This window comes from Tamandua tetradactyla, chromosome 10, assembly GCF_023851605.1.
Source record: "Tamandua tetradactyla isolate mTamTet1 chromosome 10, mTamTet1.pri, whole genome shotgun sequence".
NCBI classification, from domain to species: Eukaryota; Metazoa; Chordata; class Mammalia; order Pilosa; family Myrmecophagidae; genus Tamandua; species Tamandua tetradactyla.
In genome coordinates this window covers 105,297,644-105,318,322 of record NC_135336.1, presented here as the reverse complement: position 1 = coordinate 105,318,322, position 20,679 = coordinate 105,297,644, and the positions used below count along the sequence as shown (strand labels likewise).

Sequence of the window (20,679 nt, the reverse complement as noted above, 5' to 3'; positions counted from 1 at the left end):
TATTGTAGGTGTATAGTTTTTCATAATTAGGATTATACTATATGCAGTTCTTCTTTATTTGATTTTTATAGCCATCATGAGTTTACAGAAAAATCATGCAGAAAGGGCAGCCCCATATACTGTAGTTTTCCCAATTTATAATGTATACAGTTCTGAATCTTTTTTTCATTGAACATTACGTCATGCACACTTCCCATAATATTAAGAATTCTTATTATATTTTGATGACTGCATAGTACTCCGTAATTGATTGGCCATTATCTCTGTGGTTGGACAGTTAGGGGGGGTCTCTCCTTTTATTTTCTTTCCTCTGAATTATAAGCAAGACTGTAGTGAATCTCTGTTCAAAAATCTTTGTTTTCATGACTCATGATTTCAATAGGATGACCCCTTAGAAGTAAAATCAGTAAGTCAGTGGACGGTGAGCTGCCACATTGCTCTGCAGAAGGACCCCACTGACCACCTCCCCCCAGCCCAGGAGAGTGACTCTCTCCATTTGTTAGCCAGTCTGCCCATCGTCTGTTCTTTCTTTCTTTTTTTTTAAATTGAGATAAAGTTCACACAACATAAAACTCACCATTTTAACCATTTAAAAGTATATAGTTCAGGGGCTTCTAGCATATTTACAATCCTGTGCAACTGTCACTTCTGTTTAATTCCAGAACATTTTTGTCACCTCAAAAAGAGACCCGTTTACCTGTTGGTAGCCACTCCTCATCTCCACCCCCTCCCCATCCTTCCTTTCTGAGTCCCTTGCAGCCACCAAGCACCCTATGCTTGATGTTTCATATAAATGGAATCATTCCATATTTGTTTTTTAAATGTCTGCTGATTTGATGGGTGGTATCTAGTTTCAAGTTGGACAGAAAACAATGTTTCTCATTTGGGCCATATCTGTTTCTCCTTTGGGGAATGGATTGTTCGCATACTTTGCCCATTTTACTTTTAGAGTCTTAGTGTTTTTTCAACCCATACAAACCCTTTATATATTAAGTCTAGTAACTCCTTAATGATCATATGGGCAGCATTTTCTTTTCTTCTGTACCCAAACATTTTGACATATGTGTTACAGTGGATACTAAAGAACCATCTGAAAAGTGAAAAGAAATCACAAAAGGCAATGGCCAGCACAGGAATGTGTGGGTAGAAGGTGCGAGGGGCCTTGCCTTGGGGGTGCAGCATGCAGGCTGAGCATTTTGTTGCCTGTGAGTCTCAGGTGGTCTGAGACCAGCTAGCTCCCATCCTAGCTAGTTCTGCCACCTCCTCAAATCCCTTTCTAGTTGGCTGTCAGTTATGGAGGCTGGGACCCAACCCTGCCTTTGTGAAGCAAGAATGTTCTGTTGCTGGGGAGCAGGGGGTCCACGGTATCCTTTTCAGATTTGTATTAGCCTCCTCCTCCCGGGAGGTTAACTCTCTGGGTCTCTCCCCTCTATACCCACCTGCAGCTCTGCAGAAAGGCTTTGAAGGGGACATGGGTTTGTGGGAACACCAAGGCTTTGGAAGACAGCAGCTCAGTAACCCCGAGCTTGCACCCATCCATGCACAGAAGATGGGCCCACAGGCCCAATTTGCAGAAACTGCATGGTGAAGCAGAGGTCTTTCCTACATGAGCGTTTCTTACATGTGCAAGGTGGGAATTTAATGGGCCTGGGGAAACAGAGTGTGGATGGGAAGAAAATACAAATGGCAAGAGAGGAACAAAAGGTTTCACTGTGAAGGGTGGACCTTCTGCTGAACAGCAAATAGCACCAATTTGACACATAATTGAATGCACTTAGGAGTTTGTTTTAATAACCCCACCCATTAAGGGTTTGGGGGATTAAAACATAATAGTGGCATTTTGGAAACTAAAAAGCAAATTCAGTTTTTTCACTTTGTCAGGTGTGAAACTGTTTGGGAGTTCATTGTTTCTCCCAAATGAAAGCGGTGACTGTTTAAATCAGAGTCCAGTGAGGAGGGCAGAGATAATTGCTCTGTGGCCGCCACAGCTGTTGCGCACTGGGGCAGGCATCTGCCTGCGGAGAGAGCCGTCCCCCCCCCCCCCACTTCTGTCAAGTTCTCAAAGGTGTGGGTTCAAGACCAGGGATGTAGGTCATTGGGGGAGACATTGTCCCCAGAGGCAGGGCCTGCAAACTGACTGAGAGTCACAGCCCTGAGGCCGGCTGTTGGGGGCCCCCAGGGGGGCAGGTGGGGGTCCTGGGCCCTGCGGCACGGGATTCACGCCCCCTTGTGCTTGCAGTGCTGGTGAAAGGCCAGGTCACCACCAAGTACTACCGGCTGCTGTCCAAGCTGGGCGGCTGGGTGTGGGTGCAGAGCTACGCCACCGTCGTGCACAACAGCCGCTCCTCCAGGCCCCACTGCATCGTGAGTGTCAATTATGTCCTCACGTAAGTCCAACGTATTTGTTTCTCTCCTTGCTCTCACCTTCTCCCCCTGTCTCCTCATCAGATGGCTCCGATAAGCACCACCTCTCTCTTTCTAAAACTGCTCCTTTGTCTCACGTGTTGTTCTTAGTCGAACAATCCAGTAGTTTGGGAAGGCCCCAAAGATTTCTTTTCTCAGCGTTGTGGGCAAGGAGGTGGCTGGTCCGGGTGGGCACCGCTGCAAGGGGGCCCTGCCCTGGGGAAAACTTAGGATCTGAACATACAGCCAGGTGAGAGGGAGTGGGCAGGGGCGGGCTGGAGATGCTCCCCTTCTTGAACGTCCAGGAATGCAAACACGTGCCTTCTGTGCCACGGGCATCTGGGGAAGCTTTCGTGCTTCTGCTGTTTGAGACAGGAGAAAAGCTTCCCTTTCTTCCCCAGTCCTCCCATAGAGCCTGTTGCAAATGATGATGAAGGTCAAATTCAGTTGCAAATTCAGTTGCAAATGCTTTTAGGCCCATCAAAAAGGCCACAGGACCTAAGTCTACTTGGAGTTGCTGTTGCTTTCTGCCCACCAGGGCTAGTGTAGATTCCATCACCTCATGCTTGACATCTTTACAACCCCCTGCCCCAGCCCTACCCTGTAAAGGCTCCTGCTCACCTTGGAAATGCAGTGAGGATTTAAGCTGTAGATTCTTTCATAGAGTGATGATAGCCAGTTCCTTGTTTTTTAAAAGTAGGATGATTTTAGTAAAATGGTGAGGGGGAAAAGACACTTTAGCCCCTTATATGTCCTGAGCCAAAAGGTGTGGGCTGTTGCCTTGGGGCGACCTCTCCCCCTTAAAAATGGCCAAGCCATGGTTGGCTACTAGGACAGGAATGGGCACTAGGTATGAAAATGACACAGCTGTGAGCTGGGCTCCTGGACCTTCAAGTGGTCCCCAACTCACTTCTCTGGCTGCCTAAGAGAGAAGCAGTGGGATATTCAGATTGGATGTGGGTGGACTTGCTACATGGTGTTTGTCTCCCTTTCGGTTTTGTTTTTACACCCACCAGTCCACAGTGTCCCCAGGATATGCATTTGGGGCTTAGTTTTGGGATTGCAGAGAGCTGAACTGACCTCCTCTCTTCTCTCTGCCAAATATCAACATCTTTGTTCAGCCTTCCCTGGACTTGCTGAGCTCAGGGCTGCGGGGGGCCAGTAGCAGGAGGGCAGGCTGGCCATTTCTCAAATCCCATCCACATCCAACTGGGGTAACTTCTGTGACATGATCCTTTGGAACTTGGAGCATGAGCACACTCAGGGGACAGTGCCCAGGAAGTGGCACTTCCTCTATGGCCTGCTGGACTTGACCTGTCCTCTGCTTGCTTCCCAGGGATATTGAATACAAGGAACTTCAGTTGTCCCTGGACCAAGTCTCCACTTCCAAGTGCCAGGATTCCTGGAGGACTGCCTTGTCTACCTCACAAGAAACTAGGAAAGTAGCTAAACCCAAAAATACGAAGATGAAGACAAAGCTGAGAACAAACCCTTACCCCCCACAGGTAACACACAGGTCGGCAGGTGTGGGGTGTGGCTGACGTCTGTTCCAAGAGGGGCTTGGGGCCCTGGGCATGCTAAGGAATGATGAGTCCCCATTGTACAGCAGGGATCGCCCTACTGGGAAGGGTCACTGTGGGGTGAAGCCAGGTGCTTCCAGCATGTTCTACTTGGATGGTAGAGTCATGGCTTGGAGAAGGCAGTGCAAAGCTGATATCCAGGTGGAATTTCCGGGCTAGTAAAGTCTAGAAAAAAGAAAACTAAATTGTGAAGGTCCATCAGCCTGCCAGATTCCACACAAATACAGGTTAGAACAATAGTGCCTCGTGTTTCCATAGCATTTTAAAATGAAAAATTTCCCTCTATGTTTCTTTTAAGTAGTTTGCAAACTCTTAAAAATAGTAGGTTTCTAAGTGTATCTGCTGTGTTGTTAGCTCAGGGGGATCTCTTCCCACCCCTGTTTGCTGTGCACCTGTCCCCAATGGACATGTTACAGTGTGGCTGGGGTGGGCTCAACCCTGGAGAGAGTTGGGGTCTGTAGCCTCAAGTCTCTTGGAGCTGGAAGGCAGCTTACCCCGCCTCTCGGCTTTTCATCTGTCTTCTCCGTGCAGCAGTACAGCTCGTTCCAGATGGACAAACTGGAGTGCAGCCAGCTCGGAAACTGGAGAGCCAGCCCCACAGCGGATGCTCCGGCTCCCCCAGAACAGCAGCTCCATTCAGAAGGCGGGGACCTTTTATATACCCCATCCTACAGCTTGCCCTTCTCCTACCATTACAGCCACTTCCCTCTAGACTCTCACGTCTTCAGCAGCAAAAAGCCGATGCTGCCGTCCAAATTTGGGCAGCCCCAAGGATCCCCGTGTGAGGTGGCACGCTTTTTCCTGAGCACGCTGCCAACCAGTGGTGAATGCCAGTGGCATTATGCCAACCCTTTAGTGACTAGCAACCCGTCTCCAGCTAAAAACCTGTCTGAGCCTCCAGTGCACGCCGCTCGGCATGCTCTCATGCCAAACTACGAAGGTTGGTCATGTTGTTGTGTAGGGAAGGCGGGTGGGCTGTGGGGAGCTGGGGGCAACGGCCACAGCAGGTAGCAGATGGAAAAGGAATCCTCTAGCTTTGGGAAAACATTTCCTTTTTCACCTTCTAAGTAGGAATCCCACGCTCAGTGGGAGTGCTTCTTGGGTACCAGTGACTATATAAAGGAGAAGGGAAACACAAAAAGGAGAAAAAATGATTTTCAAAAGTCTCCATGTACTGAGAATGGCCTAGCGGCATTTATTTCACAAGGCTACTTTCCACTCCCCCTCCCCCCCCCAAAAAAAATGCATATGGGAGAGAACTAGGTTCTTGGTTTTCTTCCCACTCCAGTTTTCAGGGTATGGCAAATACTGATGGAAAACTTCTGAGCTCAGGGACAGAAATGCCACTCACCAACCCAGGGGCAAGGAACACAAACTTTCCAGGCCTTGGTTTCTGCATCTGTAAAATGGGATCATAAGTCATGTGATAACATTTGTCCAGGGCTTGGCAAGCAGTAGGGGTCTGCCCAGCATGTGGTAGTTCAACAGCAGAGAAAGGCCCTTCAGCCAGCTCCTTCTGGCAGCTGGCACGTGGGTGTTCTCAGGGGGGTGTCCTTAGTGGAGCAGCCAACCAATGCCCCCCGCCAAGATAGATTCCTGTTTGCTCATTTGGACCAACTCCAAGCAAGTGGAGGAAGGTGGGGATAGAAGGTTAACTGCAGGAAATGTATTCCTTTTTGACCCAGACCTAATTACTGCCCTGAGTGTAAACCAAGATGGCGCAAATGCTAAATGCCGGGTAAATGTTGCTTCAGGATGAATCACACCAGACCCTGCTTTAAGACAAGTGGAGAGTTTCCTGACCACCACCCCCCCCCCCACCCCCCCACCCCCCCCACCCCCGCTTTTGGTCTGTCCTCCCTGCTCCCTTCACTCTATGGGCAGATAGGGCTCTGCTCCTCTAGCCACTTCAGTGCTTTTAATGCAAATCTTGGGAATCTTTTGGTTTGCATTACGGCTCATCTTTACCAATGTGAGAAGGGCAACAGAACTCACCTCTTTGGAGATCACTAGGACATGTTTTTAAAAAATAGCCAGCTTAGAAAACAACATACAACAATCAGGGTAGTGCAGCCTGGCCATTTGGCCCTGGGCCTGTCCCAGGAGCAGTTTCTCAGAGTTTGATCCCATATGCCCACCACTGCATTGGGTCACTCAAATAACAGAGGAAGGATTTTCCTGAACATCCCAGGAAAGAAAGGCAAAGCAAAGGGTTTTGATAGCAGCTGAAAACAGTACCCACTTGAGACTGACCTGAAAGAAGTATTTTTCTTTGTGTCTGGAAGTTGGTCAGTAATGCCACGCTATGATTTTTTTTAATGCACTTTTTAAAGTGAAAGAGGTTAATAACCACCTCATTTGTTGCTCACCAAAGGTGCTAATTTGGGGCAATTTGTGACTGACTTCCTTCTCTGGTACTAAAGGAAGACAAAGGTTGTCTTAAGGTGAAATCAAAGGAAGCGATTGATTTCAGATATCTGATTAAGTGGGGTGGCTATTACTTAATTATGGTAATACTAAACAGAACAAGGTGATGGCTGCTGCACGCACCCTCCCCACTGCAGGATAAGCAAAAATGAGGGCTGAGTGGGATCACTCAGTGCTGTGGTGGGCTCTAGGCCTGTGCTGCCCAGCACGGCTGCCACCAGCTGCAGGTGGCTATGATGTTCAGGTGTGGCTAGTGCAACCGACATGTGCTCCAAGTGTAAGGAAGGCACTGGATTTCCAAGACAAACTGTACCCCCCCCTTGCAAAAAAACAAAACAAAACACTTCTCAATATTTATATTGTAAATTAAAATAATATTTTTAGATATGTTGGAGTCCATTGACTATATCAACTAACATTAATTCCAGTTGCTTCTCTTTGCTTTTGAAATGGGGCTGCCAGCTACTAGAGCAGTTAAAAAGCCGTCTGTCCAGTGGTCCCGCAGGCCTGGGCCGCGGAAGGAAGGTCAAGGGGCGGGATGGGCCGACCCGGCTGGGCCGGTCCAGGGTGGCGGCCGCTCCCCGGCTCCCCTGCTTGGCGTTGCTGGGGGCTTCCGTCCACTCTCCCCACGCGCGCGAATGTCTAACGTGTCGTCTGTCCCCGCAGCAGCACCCGCCGCTGCGCGCAGGTTCGCCGAGGATGTCGCGCCCCAGCCGCCGCCGCCGCCGCCGCCGCCCCTGAGCTTCCCGAGCTGCGGCCACTACCGCGAGGAGCCGGCGCCAGGCCCGACCAAGGCCGTCCGCCAGGCCGCCCGCGAAGGGGCCCGACTTGCGCTGGCCCGCGCTGCGCCCGAGTGCTGCCCGCCGCCGCCCACCGAGCCCCCGGCGCAGCTGCCCTTCGTGCTGCTCAACTACCACCGCGTGCTGGCCCGGCGCGGGCCGCTGGGGGGCGCCGCGCCCGGCGCGCCCGGCCTGGCCCGTGGCCCCCGCGCCCCGGAGGCGGCGGCCGGCGCGCTACGGCCCCGACCCCCGGGCCCGGTAACCACCGCCTCGCCGCCCGCTGCGCCCCTGCCGCACTACCTGGGTGCCTCGGTCATCATCACTAACGGCAGGTGACCCGCCCGCGAGGCGCCTGTCCGCAGCCAGAAGCCTTGTGCCAGGCCCTCTTTGATTCCTGCGTGGCAAAGTCCAGCCGGCGGAAGCGGGACGAGTAGTCTGGGCATCATCTAAATTAATTTATATAGAGCCGACTATTTTAATAGCGCTCCGCAGCCGAGGTTTAGGTTTTTTATGGTAGATGCCACAAATGGTGGCCTAGAGGGCTGAGGCATGGCCTGCCGAGCCTCCAAGAGCCCGGTTTATTTTAGGGTAGAGCCAAGGGTCCCCATCGCTGGGGAGACTTTGGGTCCTTACCTTGAAATCAGGCTTGTGCCTTGCGCCCAGTGCTCAATGAGAGTCCCACAGGAGGATCCGAGGGGTTTCAACTCCACAAATATCCTCCACTTTAAGGAGGAAAAACCCACCCTTGGATATCAGAAGTGCCAGCAGGATGGTGGACCTGAAAGGAGGAAGCTGCAGCTATTCAGAGCCCTTCTAGATTCTTAGGTGGAAGCAGAATGTGATTGGAAGTCTCAAGAATAGACAACTCCTGGCTGTCTTTAAAAGTCATTCATGCATCTCATTAAGTTTTTTAAAAAAAATTTAAGTCTTATTTTGATACAAAAATCAAGCCACGACTAAAAGGGTGGACATGCAATTCATGTGTGTGTGTGTGAACATGGATGTACTGGATATGTACATTTACGAGCTCTTATTTTCCCTCAACTACTATGAACTTGACAAAGATTATATAGCACCTTCCAAATATATTGAATAGGCATTAAATGCAAAAAAAAAGTATATATATATGCCAGATATTTTATGAGAATGACACATGGAGGTTTAGGTCAGTAGTGCCCAGTGCTAGTGGCTACCCTGGTCAAGTTTAATTACATGGCAGACTCCTCTGGCCCACACAGATCTGTAATCCACTGGGCTTGTGTTTGCTACAAGTAGTGCTGGTAAAGCTGGTTAAGCTGCATGTGCAATATGGAAAACTGTCATGGGCTACACCTTGGGGAAGAAAAATGTGCTAATGGGATATCACAAAAATGATGTATACATTTTAAGTGTTTTCTGCATTTTTATACATAGCAAGAAAACTTCATATGGACATGTAATATGTATAACAGGTAAACAGATCGTTTTATAAAACAGCAGTGTTTTAACAATAAACTTCCATTAATTTTTGGTTTTCTTAGTTTGCTTTAAGATTTCATCACTTAAGAATCATACCTTGGCTCTGAACCGGTTCAATGCATTGGACTGACTCACTGTCTTTCAGTTTGCTCTACTGTATGTCATTTTGCTGCTTTCCCAAAAAGGTTTACTTTAGGAAAAGTTTTTCTACTTTTCTAAGTGGCAAGAAATTTTCACAAATGCCTTTAGCCCATCATTTTAGAATCAGAGTGCAGCAACATCAACTGCTCTCAAAATGTGAAACGACTTTTTGCCAACCTAGAATCACCACCGAGGACCCGATTCCGTCTCCAGCAGGGTGCCGATTGTCTTGTGGTACGAGTTAAAATTTGCCAATTCCAGGACACATGTGGTGCAGTGAAGGGATTGGGTCATTAAGAAGCAAATGCACACATCTCTGCACGGCACTTAGCTATGCCTCATTAGCAGCTCTTGCTTGAGTGTGTGCATACAAAGTAAACCTGTATGTTCCTTCTGATGCTCGTGAGTCTCATCATTAAACCATGATTCTTGGAAGGTGCAGGTTTGATGAGTAGGAGACACTATCTGACATTTTTCAATAAAGTACCACAAACTGCTTTTGTGTCTACCTTGCTTTTAACTTTTGGGGACTGTATTTAGGAAATGCAAATCGTGAAGTCTTTCAGAGCAGTTAAATGTCAAAGGTTACTGTTAAAAAAAGATGACCTTATTACAGATTTACGAATAATGTTAACAGGCTTATTAACGCACTTGAAACATAAAATGTGTGCTAGCGGAAACTTCTTGTCTAAACAAACACCTTGGTTTTCACAATCTAGAACATGAAGGAAGATTCCTACAATGGCCAGAGCTCAATGCAAAGTTAACAGAGCAGTTACTACGGCAACCTAATATCTTTATTCCCATCTTTTAAGACCCTGCACATTTAAGCTGAGGATATCGTTTCTTGACTTCTGTAGGCGCTGACAGGGGAAGAGGAAGCATTTTAATAAATATGCCTCTCTTTCACAAAAAGAAGAAAAAACCCTTGTAGGTCCTAACTTGTGCCATGTTGACAAAAATGCCAGATCAAATGGATTTGAGAAATAAGCCCAATTCAGGACTGGCTGGGCTCTCCATGCGGCCTCCCAGGGAAAGGAATTCCTTTATGTTCATGGAAGCCTTTTTCTAGAAAAGCCATTCCATTCATACCTTTGTAGAGGAGTGAACAGGGTGTGAAGAGGGACTGTCCCAAGGAAATCTGCAAGAACCTGTATTTTCCGCCTCTCACCCACACTTCCTTTGTCCTTATCAAGGTCCCATGGCCAGGCCTACCTCCCAACTGCACTAAGGGTGGGAGAGGTTCATTGAATTCAGTGGATCTTGTAGAAAGTCTCCTTGAAGTTTTAATTTATTGGAACTGTTAGTTAAGGTAGACTATGGCGGCTGTTGCAGTAAAATGGAATTAAAAGTACAATTCAAATAAATGCTATAACATTAACAGTAGCTTTTTAGTTAACTGGAGCCCCTGAGTTATATAAAATGCATTATTCAAGCTGGTCCTAAACTGAAGCCTGATATATAAGGTTTAAAATCTTGAGGAAAAAGTGTTGTGTCAAAAGTGAAGCAGTTTTCAGGAAAGAATAAGACAAATTCTAAAAGAATGCAAATCTAGAAGTTGTTGCAATAAATTTATTTCATATAGTTATAAGATTTTTTTCTTTTTCTTTTCTTTTTTGCTTTTGTTTTTGCTAACATTTATTCTTTGGCGTACTAAGATTTCTTTTTTGTATGATGCACAATACATCTATCAAAATAACATTCTCCCCCTAAAAAGCAACAAGCTTCTTAATACTTAGAAAATACATACTCCTAACTATGTAAAACACTTTATTTATTTTGTAAAATATGTTTAAATATTAATAAAAATACTGTAACAAAAAGTAGTTGCCTATTTTTAAAAATGAGACTTGTAAAAATAAGAATGAGCCCAAGACATATAGAAAGTCTTAGAGTTTATTTTGGTAGAATTGCTTCTTATAGGCATTGCTTTAAAGTAATTACTTTTCAGAGATGATTCTTTGAGAAGCTAAAGATGCAAAGGTTTACACTTCCTTTTATTTCAGATATGCATAGTGAGTACCCAGGAGTAAGGAATTCTCTGCTTTCTACCTGTTGAAAGCCAGTGGAGCCACAGAACAGGAACCTAAAATGTCTCCCTTTTCCATTCTGAAATGGTTGGGTGAGGCCAGCTGCTCTCCACCTTCCCAGACACCATGTGTGTTTTTTGGGGGCCTGAGCTGCAGCCCCCTCATCCATACCTCGCCCATACCCCGCCACTATGGACCTGTGCACCACCCCTTCGCTGGGCCACTCTGTTCCAGGGCAGGTAACGTCCGTGTGCCACAGTGAAACCTACCAGCCTTTCTCGTGAGACATAAATCCTTCCGACCGCTCCCTGTGAGTGCGTTCTGGATTTAAGGAACATGGTACTTAGGGGGCACTTCCCACAAATCACTCTGAAACCTGCTACAGCCTGGAAGGGAAGACATAGTCTTTTACAGAACTCTCCAGATGCTCAAAGCACAGCCTCTAAATCAGGGGACAATTCAGTGTTCTAAAAGCCCACACCAATCTTAGAGTTTTTTTTTTTTTTTTTTTTTTTCTTTTGGCTGTGTTTTAAAGATTGTGGGAAAAAAGGCCAAGTTTTAAGAACGTTAAAGCTTCTCGATCTCGCTGGGTGCATAAGTACCCCAAATAGACAGGTTTCCCTAACACTGACAGTTTTAGGTAAAATGCCTTTCTTCAGCTGTTCTAGATGAAGCAGACATCTAAAATGGTTTTTGGTTCATCTGAGGCAAAACCAGGTTTATGAAAAGAGCAGCATCTGCTTCAAGTCTACTCTGTCTCCCTCAAGACAACAGGGTGTCTTGCATAAATAAAATCAGCCTGTTAAAAAGCACAGAGGCAAAGCAGAATGCCTAGGACATTGCCATCTGCTTTGACATGTCCACACTTCATTAGTTTTAATTTACAGAAAGGAAATTAAATGATAACATTTTTTTTTCCAAAGCAGAAGTTTCCAGAATAGGACTTTAGCTTAAAACAAAACATAGAATGTTTTTCATTAAACAACCCCCCAAAGAAATTCAAGAAATAATGATGGCAGCTCTGAGAGACGACTTGCCTTACATTACCAAGTCTGAGAAATGAAACTTGCAACACTGGCCTGGAGGGTTTTCTCTTGATGATGTTTTGCAGACACCCTCTCAAGGGTGAGTCCGTTTTGTAATTCTGGTATGGTGCTGACTTTTACTTAAACTTGTCACGAATACCAAAAGAAGACTTGGGCACTTAGAGGAGGGTGGTTTTTGTTTTTGTTTTTGAGAAAAGTAATTCTAATTGAAGCCTTCTTTGCAAAAATTAGAATTCTTTTAAAGTTACATTTCCAAAAAACATATTGTGGTGGTGTGCTGAATGAAACATGTCACTTGTTTTCTTCCTATGGGGCATGTGCCTGGCTAAAGGTGGGCAGGTTTTTATACTGGAAACCACACATTTCTGGAATTAACCTGGCTTGGTAAAACTTGGATAAAGAGGGTGCTAGTTTACAATGAGGGGATTTTGTTCAAAGCTAAGAGCCCCATCAAGTTTTCTTTCCACTAGTTTCTGTTGGGACTGGTGGGAAGAGAGAAAAGTGGACAAAAACTGTCCTTTTACAGCTGAAAAGTAAAGTGTATGATTCATAAGTTCAACAGAGAGATAGATGTTACATGGAAAAAAGCATGGACTACATCTGGAAATAGCAAATGTATATCAAAAGGCTTCCTTTCTTTTGTTCTCCCAGGGGACTTTAACACATCAGATTTTTAACATCTTCTTTTAAAGCTACACACATTCACAGACTCACTTCACTGATGGCGTTCAGTATCGATAACATTTTCTTTCTGAGCAATATGGGAAAAGCCGGGTGAAATATTATGCCTTACACAGAAAATGTCATGGGCTTCGATACTTTGTAGTGCGTTTCTGCATGGGGTTTTGAAGGAATGCGCCAGATTTCAGAGTTAGTCCGAAACTGGCTTTAAAACCCCCAGTCCTCCCCTGTGTGTGGTAAGAGCGTGAGCCTGCAGCCCCAGCTGTTGGGGGCGAACCCTCCACCCCTCATATCCAAGCGATGTCTAATCGGCACTTTGAGGATCTTGAACTTGATCCCATCTCTTCAGAAAATGCAGTAAATTTAAACATATGAAAGGAAAGCTAATGAAATAATGTCAAACAAATTAACTGATTTCCTCTACAACACCATTGCATCTGTATCAGTTAGACACAACCCTGTGGCCATTTAGACAACGTTATGGGACCACAATCCTTGAGGCAGAGGGTGTGAAGCAACCCTTACAAGTCTACCTTTGCTTTCTTAGTAACAAAAAATAAAAACAACCACTGAGTGCCGACATATGTTCTTGTAGGAAATGCCTCCCTGGATGCTCATAAACAGCTTTGCCTACCTCTAACTCACTGGCCTGGTCTTGAGAATGTTTTTTGATTTGCTTTTTAATGCTGCGGGGGGTGGGTGGTGGTGGTGGTAAAGGTGTCCATTACTGAGAAAACATATGAATTATCCCATCACTGTTTCCAAATAAGACTTTTTTTTTTTGGCCAAAACACACAAATCTAAGCCCGAGGAGAGAGAAAAACTTCACACCCTAACTAAAAGAAACCTTCTGTTGTCAATCCTCCATCCCACAATGTCTTCAGGAACCAAATAAAATGACAACTGCAAAAGAAACCTTAAAAGGAAAAGGAGGGGTGCCAGGATAGCTCAGTGGTCAGAATGCCTGCCTTTCTTGTGGGAGACCTGGGTTCAATTCCTGCACCATGCACCCCCCCACAAAAAAAAAAGAAAAAAAAATCAAAGAATTAACAAATTAACTGGAGAGAGAGAAAAAAAAGCTCACCCACAACTCTAAACTAGCATTCAAGGTCCCCGGGCTGGGAGAGGTGGCAGGAATCATGGAATGCTTGCTAGCGGCAGCCTGCACTTGGTCAGTCCCAACACAGGAGCAACGGAGGCCAAGGGTGTCTTCCTCCCGCCAGGGACTACTGCCGCTTGGGGACGATGAGGTTTCTCAGCATGTCGAAGGAGTTGCCGTCTGGATGCACAGTCACAACCTCACCGCCTTCCTGATGTACCTGGAGGAAGCCAGAGTCATCCAGGCCCACGATGGAGACCGCTGGTCCCTCGGCGTTTCCCAGCCGGACTTGCTGGCCACTAGAAACAAGACAGCAAGCTGCACTGGGAAATGCAGAACAAGGGCTTCACGCGACCAGTTAAGGAATCACATGTCATGCAAAGGGATTCCAGGGCGCCAGGGGCTGGGGCGGGGCTCTGAGCTCTGAGCTCTTTCACCTGTCCTGAATCCTGACAGTCAGGGTGATGGGAAGTCTGGGAGACAGATGAATGTCTTCCCCGCAAAGCAACTTCACTCTTAATTTGTAATTATCTGCAATGGTGGCGGCACCACTTCCTCTCCATCCAGAATTTTAAGAAACAATGTACAGCATTCTAGGGTGTTTTTTGTTTTGTTTTTTTGCCGAGATTGGGGAAAAAGGCTGAGCTGATGAGAAAAATGTAATAAAGTTCAGTAGCATCAACTCTAAGTTAAACTCATTTTAATACTTCTTTTGAATATTTTCCAAATGTCCTTAAGTCACATCCTTGTCAAGAGTTTTAAAAGTATAGAATTTCCCCCTAAATTTCCATTTAGGAAAAATGTCAAACCTACAAAAAAGTCAAAAGAATGGTGCAATATTATCTATATTCCTTCCACCTGCGTTCATCACCAACTGATAACATTTTCCATGTTTGCTTTTGCCACACACACTCACACCTGCTGTTTGCAGAACTATTTGAAAACAAGTTAAAGATATGATACTTTATCCCCAAATACTTCGGCATGTATCTTCTGAGAATAAGAACATTCTTCTACAAAACCACACCACCATTACCATCCTCAAGAAATTCAATCTTGATACAGTAATATTATCTAATATATAGTCCATGTTCAAATTTACCCATTGCCCCATTAACATCCTTTATGGCAGCCCCCTCTACCAGGATATAATTACAGATCATCCACTGCATTTAGCTGTCATGCATCTTTGGTCTTCTTTAATCTCAGACCATCTTCCCACCCTCTTTTGACACTGCCATTTTGAAGGGCAGAGGCCTGCTGGTACACATCAGCGGACTCAAACTGGCTGCATCAGGATCCCCTAGAGTGTGTCTTAACCTTGGAAATGACCCCAGAATTTCTGATTTAGTAGGTCAGGGTAGGGACTAGGAAATTTGGATTTCTAAACAGTTCCCAGGTGTGGTAGTTAGATTCAGTTGTCATCTTGGCCAGGTGAAGGCACCTAGTTCTGTTGCTGTGGACATGAGCCAATGGTACGTGAACCTCATCTGCTGCTGATTACATCTGCAGTTGGCTAGGAGGCGTGCCTGCTGCATGAATGATGTTTGATTTAATTGGCTGGTGCTTAAATGAGAGACTCGACATAGCACAGCCCAAGCAGCTCGGCATACCTCATCTCAGCACTCACAGCTCAGCCAAGGCCTTTGAAGATGCAGAAAGAAATCACCCCGGGGAAAGTTGTTGGAACCCAGAGGCCTGGAGAGAAGGCCAGCAGAGATCACCCTGTGCCTTCCCACATAAGAAAGAACCTCAGTTGAAGAAAGGCAGAGGAAAGCTGCCTTCCTCTGGAGAACAAAATAAATCCCCCTTTATTAAAAGCCAATCCACCTCTGGTGTGTTGCATTCCGGCAGCTAGCAAACTAGACCACCAGGTGACTTGCTGTTGCTGCTGCCCCAGGGTTCTCACTTTGAGAACCACGGTTGTCTAGAATGTCGATTTAGCAGACAATTTAGATTTGTCTGCTTTCTTGCGCCTAGGCGCAGTAAACAGGCACGGAGAAAACTCCCAGGTGATGCCATGTGCGCCCTGTGCACCCCACCAGGAGGCACAGGGTGCCCGTCTGTCCCATCTCTGGCAACGCTCACTTGTTTAAGGTGGTGTCCACCAGGCTTCTCCATTGTAAAGGTAAAATATATTTATTTAGATAGGTGCTTAGTTTCTCTTTTTAAGATGGTGAACTATTGACTTCATAGAGGAATTTTAAAAGCCCAAAGATGAGTTGGCACTAACCTGTGTGCCCAATATTTATAATAAAGGGGAAGCACGCCACTGGGCCCTTCGTCCTGAAACGTGTCGATCAGCTTCTCCAGGGCGGTCACAGTTCTGGCGAGGAGATAATCGACTCTTAAAGGCTTCAGTGCTGTCCCATTTTGCTCATTGTATTGTGTGATGAGATCGTTGATGCAGATAGTGGGGTTTCTATTAGTCACATTTAATCCACAGCCTGGACAAAAACAAGCAACAATTGGAAAACACAAGCAGCTCAACAGATCAACAGCATCAGACATTCCTCTCAGCCACCTGGGAAAGTTACTGTTTTACTGTCTAATTCCTGCTGCCTTCTCCTCATTTCACTTGCTCACAATCTACTGCCTCTGGCCACTTAGAGAACGACTTATATCTCTGACATCTTCTTTTCCTCCTTCTATTAGAGAACGACTTATATCTCTGACAACATCTTCTTTTCTTCCTTCTATTAGAGAACGACTTATATCTCTGACATCTTCTTTTCTTCCTTCTATTAGAGAATGACTTATATCTCTGACAACATCTTCTTTTCTTCCTTCTATTATGATTCTTGTTTAAGCTAGGACCATTCTACCCACACTGCAAATAAAGATTTGGAAGAAAGGAAGCCACATTTGAGTCAGTTTGCTTAAATGGAAGCTATTAATGGGTAGAACTCCATAGAGATGCTTTTGAAATAACTGTACCTTATGTGGTCGAGCCAAGAATTGTTCTGCGCTGGGCCCAATATAAAATAAAATCTCTCATTTCTTTTCCTACTTGAATCATGGGGCATGTGCTTGAAAATAAAGAATCTTATTAAGGTCCTAAGCAGTAAACTCCAAAATTGGAGATTTTAAACCCTGGAAATGGCTTAACCCTCAAACATGTCTTTTAATATTTTATCCTCGGAAATCTTTGGTGCTAAGGTTACACCGCTGGCAAGAGGCCAGTGAATGTTCAGTGGCTCTTTTACAGGCTCCAAAATCAAGACTTCAGGAGAGTGTGTGACCAGCAATAGGGTCTGAATAGGCTTATCTGTACTGTTACTTAAAACCACTGTCTTCTCGGGGAGAAGTTCAAGTCTTCAGAGAAGCTGAACCTTAGTTAACAGCAGGGCCCTGAATCAACCTCAAAGAAGTCTTCGATCAGAAATGAAATACAGCAAGCACTAGGCAGTAAGATTACCATGTTTTCAGTGTCTCTTAAAATTTTTTTTTCCAAAACACTTGCTTCAGATAGAATGATGACATTTACAATATCACCATTCTCTGTTAAATGTTCCAGGCCATTTTCAGGGTGAAGAGGATGACTGATTGGTCTTAGACTTTTTTTTTTAGTAGGGAATTATATTGCATACATTAAATACGAAATTATAAAGCAATGTAAATTACATCTGGGAAAAATGTAGCTACAACAGTTGGGCTGAAATTTGCAGTCACTCAATTGTTTATTTATTTACAACATGCACAGTATCTGTGGCATCTGTTGAGTTTAAGGCTTAAACTAAGTGTTACATAGGGCTGAAAGTTCTCCCTTGGATTCAGAACATTTAAAGTCTTGGGAAATAGCAACATTCACTATTGTCATTGCCTCCCATAAGAGAACTGAGGTTGTTCTCCCAAGGACCAGAGGTGCCACTGCTGGCAACTCCGAGTCTTTCCAGGGTCGAAGACCAGCCCCCAGCACCCACCCCACTAGGAATTTAATAAAAGCCATGGCTCTCGCCAAAGGAAGTTTCATCCCTCTACACTGACAGGGTTCTTTAGCTCCTTGAGGCCCATCCATGGACCCCTCCTTGGGAATCTCTGCATCTAATCCAACCACTCATGGAAAGATGGAAAGTAGAACCTTGAGGATATGAAATAGTAGCCTGCCCAGAATAATACTGCCAGTTAGTAACAGAGCCAGAAACACAAGCCCTGTATTCTTTGGCTGGTATTTTCCACACTCCGTCACATGCTTTCTCTCAGTTAGTGATTTTTTTTTATTTTGCATGGTCAGGCACTGGGAATCGAACCAGCAGGGTAAAGTCTTTGAAATGAACTTTCTTTTATTACTGCAAAACAGTGTAATGAATGTTGTAATGAAGGTCTATTTTCATTCAGCTTTAGAGCAGGGGTGTGGAAAGGTGTGAGCAGGGCCTCTCTGATAAAATACCAATTTGGCAGTTTCTGTGGCCAAGGCTAGGTGCACCAAACACTGTAAACCAATCTGGCTGTCTTTGCAAACACAGTCTCTTCTGAAATGACAAGACTCAAAGAAAACGTAATCTCATACATAATCCACTCCTTCAACACAGCCATGCATAAACCATTTTTGTGTGTGTCATGGGCAGGCTCCAGGAATCGAACCCAAGTCTCTGGCATGGAAGGCAAGAATTCTGCAAATGAGACACTGCTGCATTGCCCTAAACCATTTTTATTTCTGTTGTTTTATGAATATAAAAATGCTAGAAGAAAGGCTTCACAAACTTACCAACAAGTAAATAAAATGTGTCTCCTAGAAGCATTGAGTTGACCAGAACTCCACCGACCTTCATGAGGTCGCTGTAATAAATATCATTGGGCCACTTCACTCGTAGGTTGATATCCTAAAAAGAAATCTGGACATTAATGAAGGAATCCAAGGATGCAAAGGAACCTTGTGAGGTCATCTAACTAAAGGGAAGATGAGCAGAGCACTCATAAACGAATGGAATACAGGGTCTGGTCCTTTCTTCTTTTGCAGACAGCTCATCACTTCTCTGGGACAATCCAATGTTCAAGTACCACTTGGGACTAGAAAGAGAGTACCCTCTAGAACGTATTCTGTATAAATCTCAGCGCTTCCCCATCCCATATCACTATCCATTATCATCAATAACACTTTCTGAAGATGCTGGTATTGTGAATTGAAGTGATTACTTCAGTTATCAACTACAATGACCACGTGCTAGGTGCTGGAGCAGGGAGTGGATAATATTGTCAGGGTCTCCTCCCTTTAGGAGCTTATGCCCAAGATGGCCTGAAATCAGCAACATCATACAAGGTGTGTAGAAATGCCTCAGATAGAGGGCTATGAGGATGCAGAGGAGAAACTCATTTTACTGAGTTCTTAGAAACGGCCTCACGGAAGTGCCAACAGTTGAGTTGGGAGCAGGAATGGACCCATCACTTGGTTCTCAGTCTCTCCCTACTGAAAGGTGTGTGGCTTGGAGACTCTGCTTGTGCCCTGGTCACAGTAGAAAGGACCAAGGGTGGATACTGCCTCGAACCAGGCCAACCAGATCCCCCTTCTCTCCTATGACTGTGGGGTTGGACCCAGTAGGTCTTCTAGACTTGGTGCTGCTTGGCAGCCAGGATGTGCCACGTGTGGGTGGAGGTAGCCCTCTGGGAGACATGAAGCTGGAAGAGGAATGCTCATCAGAGTAAAGCCCAGAGAGTGGAGTAGCTGATGCCCCTGGGGCTGGGAACAGGCTTTTCCATGTGCTCTTCTTGGTGCCACAGGACCAAGCCCTCTTCAGCCTTGGTCTGTGAGTTATTATTCTATGTGGTTGGTACTAGAGTCACTTCTGTTTAACAGAGCAAGACACTGAAGCTTGAAGAGATGGCATGACTTGCCAGAGTTCTCAGCACTCGGAAGTGGCAGAGCTAGGATTCCAGTCCACAGCTGTCTGGTCCAAAGCATGGCATGTGTGCTTCTTAACACTATGCTTCAGTGACATTCCTTTCTCTTCTTCCAGCAGGTCTTCATTTACCTCGGCCGGTTGAAGCCTGTTTCTGCTCTAGAGGAGCTTCCCCTGGTCTGGCCTGCATTCTGCACTGAGAGGAAATGCATCAACTTCTTGGAAGAAGGAAAGCACAAATAAAATGTGGGGTTCACAATGGCCCTTTGCTGATAAGGAACTTCATGCTTCTTTTCTGTCTAGAATAGGGGTTCTCAATGGGGAGGGTGGACATTTTTACCATGTCCAGAGACATTTTTGGACGTCATGACTAGAGGGAGGCCAGGGATGCTGGGTCACCGCCCCCCAATGCGCAGGACAGCCCCACCCAAAACTGAATCACCTCACCCAAAGTATTAATGGGCCGAGGCTGAGAAACTCTGTAACTTGGAAACTTTGGTCTTTGCTCCTCTCCCCAAATCCTTTTCTTTGGCCTCTTCTGATCCCCCACATGCCCTGCACCCACCACGATGGCAGGGAGGACAAGTTCCTGGCCAGTAGGATGACACCAATGGAGTTTCACAAGCCCAGAAACCAACCCGCTGTGTGGGGAATGGCTCATTTCTGAGCTGGCCCTGTTGTGGGATCTTGTCTGACTTCACATTTTCAGCTTCAGTGAGACACAGCTTATGAAATTTTGGGTTCTCTCACAAATAAACAAGAACATCTACTTTCGGATGGAGAGAAGGGCCATGTCCCTAGTCCTTTTTCATTTCTTCAAACATTTCTTCAAATAGCTGCTGCGGTCTTCCCATGTATGAAACACTCTGCTAGTGAGAAATGCAGAAACCAAAATAGAACCGATCCTGCTTCCAGAGAGTGAAGAAATTTGAGGGAGATGCACAGATAACTCCTCTTCAAAGCATCACATGGTGGATGATTCCATAAAACAGGTTTAGACCATTAAACCACCATAAGGTATTAGAGGAAGGAGGGCTTCTGGCCGGAGGATTCAGGGGATGGCATTTGGGCAGGGTGTCAAAGGATGAACAGAATTTCAAGATGCAGAGAAAGAAGCAGGAGCAGGGGTGGCAGGGACCGGTGAGAACCTTTTGGAGAGAAGAAACAGCCCGTGCAAGGGCAGGCGGTCCTCAGCGGG

General features: G+C 45.7%; 2 protein-coding genes across 6 annotated transcripts in view; one reads left to right on the top strand and one right to left on the bottom strand.

Annotated features, from left to right (window-relative positions):
- The window catches only part of SIM2 (SIM bHLH transcription factor 2), a 50,850-nt gene extending 42,142 nt beyond the window's left edge, over positions 1-8,708 (top strand). The window contains exons 8-11 of one of the 2 annotated variants that reach the window (XM_077119103.1): positions 2,240-2,387; positions 3,740-3,908; positions 4,515-4,923; positions 7,080-8,708. In XM_077119103.1, coding sequence (XP_076975218.1) covers positions 2,240-2,387; positions 3,740-3,908; positions 4,515-4,923; positions 7,080-7,525 — 1,172 coding nt within the window. In that variant the 3' untranslated portion in view covers positions 7,526-8,708. Of the gene's footprint in view, positions 1-2,239; positions 2,388-3,739; positions 3,909-4,514; positions 4,924-7,076 lie in introns of both variants that reach the window. The other variant, XM_077119102.1, reaches the window with a different exon arrangement.
- A 1,632-nt stretch (positions 8,709-10,340) lies between these two features.
- Positions 10,341-20,679, bottom strand: part of HLCS (holocarboxylase synthetase) — a 264,092-nt gene continuing 253,753 nt past the window's right edge. For all 4 annotated transcript variants that reach the window (XM_077119101.1, XM_077119098.1, XM_077119099.1 and 1 more), the window contains 3 exons: positions 18,353-18,467; positions 15,878-16,091; positions 10,341-13,943 (listed from right to left, as the gene is read on the bottom strand). In XM_077119101.1, coding sequence (XP_076975216.1) covers positions 13,772-13,943; positions 15,878-16,091; positions 18,353-18,467 — 501 coding nt within the window. In that variant the 3' untranslated portion in view covers positions 10,341-13,771. The remainder of the gene's footprint in view (positions 13,944-15,877; positions 16,092-18,352; positions 18,468-20,679) is intronic.